Source organism: Cebus imitator, unplaced genomic scaffold (assembly GCF_001604975.1).
Source record: "Cebus imitator isolate Cc_AM_T3 unplaced genomic scaffold, Cebus_imitator-1.0 Scaffold469, whole genome shotgun sequence".
Taxonomy (NCBI): domain Eukaryota; kingdom Metazoa; phylum Chordata; class Mammalia; order Primates; family Cebidae; genus Cebus; species Cebus imitator.
This window is the reverse complement of record NW_016107784.1, coordinates 455,668-462,596: the sequence shown is the minus strand read 5'-3', so window position 1 is coordinate 462,596 and position 6,929 is coordinate 455,668. Positions and strand designations below refer to the sequence as shown.

Genomic DNA, 6,929 nt, shown 5'->3' with positions numbered 1-6,929 from the left:
GTCAACCTTCCTTCTTTCTGCCCTTTCACTAGTACTATTTAGGACCCTACGTTTTTATTGTCTTCACCGGCTTCCTCGTTACCTTCCTGATCTTTACCTTCTTCAAAGTCCCTGAGACCCGTGGCAGGACTTTTGAGGATATCACGCGGGCCTTTGAAGGGCAGGCACATGGTGCAGATCGATCCGGGAAGGAAGGCGTCGTGGAGATGAACAGCATCGAGCCTGCTAAGGAGACCACCACCAGTGTCTAAGTCACGGCTCCTTCCACCTCCCTCCCGGCATGGGAACGCCACCTCTCCCTGAACGTCAGAGAGACCTCATCAGGATGAACCCAGCTTCTGAATGCTGCTATGTGATTCCTTTCTTATCCCATGCACTCCATGAGCACCCCAAGGCTGGGGTTTGTTGGATTTTTAATGGCTTTGAAAATATTTTGTTTCCTGGACATTCTCTTCTGCTTAGGAGAGACCAAGTGAACCTACCTTCATTTCAGGAGGGATTGGCCGCTTGGCATGTGACAACTTTGCCAGCTTTTCCTCCCTTGGGTTCTAATATTGCCCCACTAGGGCATATAGGAGAGGAAAAGTAAGGTGCAGTTCCCCCAGACTCAGACTCATCAGGAAGCAGATGAGTGTGGAAGGCAGAGGGGCTTTATGTAAGAGCACCTTCTTCACTTCCACACAGCTCTACATGGCAGGTCAGCTTGAGTTTTATTTATTTTATGCTCTGGTTTAATTACATATTTTTTTTTTTTTAACTTTAAGTTGCAGGATACCTGTGCAGAATGTCCAGGTTTGTTACATAGGTATACATGTGCCATGCTGGAAATATTTATTTTTTTAAGTGTAATTTTGCCAAATAATAAAAACAGAAGGAAATTGTGGTTAGAGGGAGGAGTTTAAAGAGAGGTTATAGAGTAGAAGATTTGATACTGGCGAAGTTAAGGTGCAGTAAGCAGTTCGGGAGAAATGCAGTTCATTATTGGTGCCTGAGGTCTGCACGTTACCTCTTAACAATTTCTGCCCCTCAGATGGAAACTCTTGAGTTTAATTTCTCATAAAGGTCGTATGCCTATGTATTAAAGCTACTGATTTCCTTGGAGCTTTTTTCTTTAATAGTTTACATGTAGTAGTACTTGAAATCTAGGATTATTAACTAATATGGGCATTGTAGTTAAAGGCGGTTGATGGGTTCTAATTTTGGATGGCATCCAGGGAAGGGAAAGTTATTTCCGGAAAACCTGTTCCCCTCGCTGGACCAAACAACTCCTTGTAGTGGACTCATCACATTTGAAGTAATCCCACCACCTATCCGGTGGGGGAGCCATCCAAGTGAGAAGCCTCCAATAAGTGGTTCTTGGTAGACATTCATGATTTCTCCACTTTGTTCTTTAGGATATTTTAGGTGTTGATTTTTGTTTTATTTTAACTCATGCCTTTAAAGGAATTCCCCAAAGAACGTTTATAGCTAACTTGGAATGTGTAACCTCAGCTCTGGGAGAGGATTTTTTCTGAACGACTATTATCTGAAGTGTGTTGTTGCTTTAGGGTCTCACGGCCTGCTTGTGTGTGTCTGTCACCACGTCACTGTGGTCCTGTGCCGAGTGCCCTCAGGGGACTTGAATCTTTCCAGCAGACCGCGTTTGAGGTAGTAAGTCACTGTGCAGTGTAGCCCACACTGAGGATGAATGTACGTGCACTGTCACTTTGCTCTGGGTGGGAGTAGGTTATTTTATTGACTTGTTTTCTCTGTGTTTGTTCCTACAGCCCTTTTCATACGTTGCTCCATCTCCCTTTCCCTTCTTGGTGCTTACACATCTCAGACCCTTTGGCCAAGCCCTTGCCAATGACAGTATTTTTAGGTTCTCAGTTCTCACTGTTCCCTCCGGTCGTGGAGCCTTTGAATACAATGCACGTAGCTATGGAGTGGGGTTTAGCTGGAAAAGGTGACCTTCCAACTTCACGTCAACTTCTGGCTCCTCAAGCAGTAGGCTGGTGGTAAGGCAGGGAAGTGTTTTCCCATTTCTCACTGAGCAGATTGTGAATATTTCCATATGGATTTTCTATGGTGAATGTTACTCGGGTTCTTGGTTTTAAAATAAAAATTCTGAATGTACACAACATCACGGACTTATTATTTACTATTTGTCCTGCCTGTAACAACAAAATCCACTTTAAATCCTGAGCTGGCTATTTAGTACCTTTTGGGACCTTGAGACTTGTATGGATCTCGGCTCACCGCAACCTCCGCCTCCTGGGTTCAGGCAATTCTCCTGCCTCAACCTCCTGAGTAGCTGGGATTACAGGCACGCGCCACCATGCCCAGCTAATTTTTGTATTTTTAGTAGAGACGGGGTTTCACCATGTTGACCAGGATGATTTCGATCTCTTGACCTCGTGATCCACCTGCCTTGGCCTCCCAAAGTGCTGGGATTACAGGCGTGAGCCACTACGCTCTTTTTTTTTTTTGAGACTGAGTCTTGCTCTGTCACTCAGGCTAGAGTGCAGTCGTGGGATCTTGGCTCACTGCAGCCTCTGCCCCCTCCGGGTTCCAGCAATTCTGCCTCAGCCTCCTGGATAGCTGGGATTACAGGCGCATGCCACCATGCCCAGCCAATTTTTGTATTTTTAGTAGAGATGGGGTTTCACCATGTTGGCCAGGATGATTTCGATCTCTTGACCTCGTGATCCACCTGCCTTGGCCTCCCAAAGTGCTGGGATTACAGGCGTGAGCCACTACGCTCTTTTTTTTTTTGAGACTGAGTCTTGCTCTGTCACTCAGGCTAGAGTGCAGTCGTGGGATCTTGGCTCACTGCAGCCTCTGCCCCCTCCGGGTTCCAGCAATTCTGCCTCAGCCTCCTGGATAGCTGGGATTACAGGCTCATGCCACTGTGCCCGACTAATTTTTGTATTTTTAGTACAGACAGGGTTTCACCATGTTGGCCAGGCTGGTCTCAAACTCCTGACCTCAGATGATCCATCTGCTTCAGCCTCCCAAAGTGCTGAGATTACAGGTGTGAGCCACCGTGCCCGGCCGCATTGCTTTTCATACTTGATAAATTATTTTGCTTTATTTCCCCAGTAAGAACTAGTTGGTTTTTTTTGTTTTTCTCTTGTGTTCTTTTCTACTTTGTGCTCCAGTTTTTTGTTTGTTTTGAGATGAAATTTCACTCTTGTTGCCCAGGCTGGAGTGGAATGGTGTGATCTCCGCTCACTGCAACCTCAGCCTCCCAGGTTCAAGTGATTCTCCTGACTCAGCCTCCCAACTAGCTGGGACTACAGGCATGCAACACCACGCCCAGCTAATTTTTGTAATTTTAGTAGAAACAGGGTTTCACCCTGTTGCCCAGGCTGATCTCAAACAGGCAGAGGTTACAGTGAATGGAGATCACACCATTGCGCTCCAGCCTGGGTAACAGAGTGAAACTCTGTCTCAAAAAAAAAAAGCGGGGAAGGGAATGAAGTACTGACCCGTAGATGAACCTTGAAAATGTTAATGTTAAGTGTATAAAGCTACTCACAAAAGATCACATTGTATTATCATTTTTAAATAAAATGTCCAGAATAGGTAAACCTAGAGACGCAGAAGGTACATTCGTGGTTGTTTAAGGCTGGGGGAATGGAGAGAGGGTCCAGTTTTTTTTGTTTTGTTTTGAGATGGAGTCTAGTTCTGACACCGAGGCTGGAATGTAGTGGCACAATCTCAGCTAACAGCAACCTCCAACTCCCAGGTTCAAGCGATTCCCCTGCCTCAGCCTCTGTAGTAGCTAAGACCACAGGCACATGCCACCATACCAGCCAATTTTTGTGTTTGTAGTAGAGACAAAGTTTCACTGTGTTTGCTAGGCTGGTCTCGAACTCCTGACCTCAAGTGATCCACCTGCCTTGGCCTCCAAAGTGCTTGGATTACAGGCATGAGCCACCACGCCCGGCCTTGGGGTGTTTAATTAAGGAGTGTTGACTCGCAGGATCACAGGGTAAGGTCCCACAACAGGCCGTCTGCAAGCTGAGGAGCAAAGAAGCCAGTCTGAGTCCCAAAGCTAAAGAACTTGGATTCCGCTTTCCAGCTCGGACCCGGCAGAACGGCTCCCCAAAGAAGGGCGGCGAGAACAAAAATCGGTTCTGCCATCAACGAAGTGGTGACCCGAGAATACACCATCAACATTCACAGGGGCATCCATGGAGCGGGCCTCAAGAAGCGTGCCCCTCAGGCCCCTCGGGCACTCAAAAGAGATTCGGAAATTTGCCATGAAGGAGATGGGAACTGCGGATGTGCGCACTGATAGCAGGCCCAACAAAGCTGTCTGGGCCAAAGGAACAAGGAACGCCCCATGCCGAATCCGTGTGCGGTTGTCCAGAAAACATAATGAAGATTCGCCAAATAAACTCTATACTCTGTACTTTGGTTACCTGTATACCAGTTACCACTTTCAAAAATCTACGGACAGTCAATGTGGATGAGAATTAATCTCTAATTAGTCAAATACATCAAATAAAATTATAAATTGCCTTTAAAAAAAAAAAAAAGAACTTGGATTCCAATGTTCCAGGGCTGGAAGCATCCAGCATGGGAGAAAGTCTAGTCTTCACATTCTTCTGTCTGCTTTTTTTTAATTTATTTTTGTTTATTTTTATTTTTATTTATTTTTATTATTATTTTTTTTTTGAGATGGAGTTTCACTCTTGTTACCCAGGCTGGAGTGCAATGGCGCGATCTCGGCTCACCGCAACCTCCGTCTCCTGGGTTCAGGCAATTCTCCTGCCTCAGCCTCCTGAGTGGCTGGGATTACAGGCGTGCGCCACCATGCCCAGCTGATTTTTTGTATTTTTAGTAGAGACGGGGTTTCACCCTGTTGACCAGGATGGTCTCGATCTCTTGACCTCGTGATCCACCCGCCTCGGCCTCCCAAAGTGCTGGAATTACAGGCTTGAGCCACCGTGCCCAGCCCTAGTCAAATTTGTAAGATAAAAAAATTGGAAGATCTGGCCGGGCGCAGTGGCTCGCCTGTAATCCCAGTACTTTGGGAGGCTGAGGTGGGCGGATCACCTAAGGTCAGGAGTTCGAGACCAGCCTGGCCAACATGGAGAAACCCCATCTCTATATTTAAAAAAAAAAAAAAGGTTGGAAGATCTGTTTCACAACAGTGTGAATATTTAACACTACTGAACTGTACCCGTTAAAATGGTAGGCTGGGTGCGGTGGCTCATACCTGTAACCCCAGCACTTTGGGAGGCTGAGGCGGGCAGATCACTTGAGGTCCAGAGTTTGATACCAGCTGGCTGACATGGTGAAGACCCCATTTCTACTAAAAATACAAAATTAGCTGGTGTGATGGCGGGTGCCTGTAATCCCAGCTACTCGGGATACTGAGGCAGGAGAATCACTTGAACGCAGGAGCTGGAGGTTGCTGTGAGTTGGGTTTGTGCCACTGCACTCCAGCCTGGGTGACAGGGCAAGACTCTGTCTCAAAAAAATAAAAATAAAAAATTTTATGGAATCAAATGTATCTATTTTTTGTTTAACTTTTTGTTTTTGTTTTTGAGACAGAGTCTTGCTCTGTTGCCAGGCACCAGGCTGGAGTGCAGTGGGCCTAATCTCTGTTCACTGCAACCTCCCCTCCTGGATTCAAGCGATTCTCCTGCCTCAGCCTCCTGAGAAGCTGGGATTACAGGCATGCACCACAACGCCCAGCTAATTTTTGTATATTTAGTAGAGATGGGGTTTCACCATAGTGCCAAGCTGGTCTTGAACTCCTGACCTCAGGCAATCCTCCCACTTTGTCCTCCCAAAGTGCTGGGATTACAGGCATGAGCCACTGTGCCCAGCCCACTTTAACTTTAGGTTCAGTCATATGAGTTGAATTGACCAACAGAATAAGGAATATCAGTTGTGAGCCTAGCTCTTAAGAATACTTGCCTCTTTTTACTTGCCTTCTAGCATATCTGCTTTTGCTAGGTAAGAGCTTCCTCTGGGTAACTGCTGCAATGTTGGCCTGGCCTCCAAAGTAAACAGGCAGAGATAACTTAGTACAAACCTCAGGGAGAAGCCTAGCTCAGCTAGATCTGTAACTTGAACCAGAGCCAAACCAGCCTAGACCTAGTGACCCCCAGCCCATTCACAGGTATGTCCAATCAATATGGGCAGAAGGATAGATGTATATGCCTTCTGATTTACAATACTAGGTAGGGAAGCATTCCCCAGTCAGACGTGGTATCAGTCCCCATAATACATTCAGGTAAAGGAGACACAATTGTTTCACATAAAATCTTTTCACACAGACCAATTTCCATCCAGATGTTCACCTTAATCTTACCAGTCATTTGCACTTTTTTTTAAAGACGGGGTTTCACCATGTTGGTCAGGCTGGTCTTGAACTCCCGACCTCAGGTGATCTGCCCGCCTTGGCCTCCAAAGTGCTTGGATTACAGGCGTGAGCCACCACACCTGGCCAGTCTTTTGCACTCATATCCTCCCAACTTTACTGTAGCCCCCTTAGACCTTCACCAACAGATCTTTGAACAGCAGTCCATGGGGCTCCTGTGTCAAGGAGTCCCAGAAATATCACTTTTCTACCTCTTACTATTTCCTCACTCATGTGCATATGACTTTGAGTCCCCTACTGGAGGTCAGGCCAAGATACCCAGACTCTCTCAACGGTTCTTTTGATTAAGTTCCAGAACCATCATTCCAGGTGACTGGAGGTAAGGTTTCTTTCTGTTTTTTTGTTTGTTTGTTTGTTTGTTTGTTTGTTTTTTTGAGACAGAGTCTCACTCTCTTGCCCAGGCTGGAGTGCTATGGCATGGTCTCAGCTCACTGCAACCTCCACCTCCTGGCCTTAAGCAATTCTCCTGCCTCAACCTCCTGAGTAGCTGGGATTACAGGAGCCTGCTATCATGCCCACCTACTTTTTTGTACTTTTTTTTTTTTTT

At 46.2% G+C, this 6,929-nt stretch overlaps 1 protein-coding gene and 1 pseudogene across 1 annotated transcript in view; both read left to right on the top strand.

The window, feature by feature from the left end:
• LOC108291841 (solute carrier family 2, facilitated glucose transporter member 3) overlaps positions 1 to 2,122 on the top strand; it is a 20,273-nt gene extending 18,151 nt beyond the window's left edge. Inside the window, exon 10 of the mRNA XM_017512303.1 lies at positions 33 to 2,122. Coding sequence (XP_017367792.1) covers positions 33 to 251 — 219 coding nt within the window. The 3' untranslated portion in view covers positions 252 to 2,122. The remainder of the gene's footprint in view (positions 1 to 32) is intronic.
• On the top strand, positions 628 to 4,529 carry LOC119468659 (annotated as a pseudogene).
• The last annotated feature ends 2,400 nt before the right edge of the window (positions 4,530 to 6,929 follow it).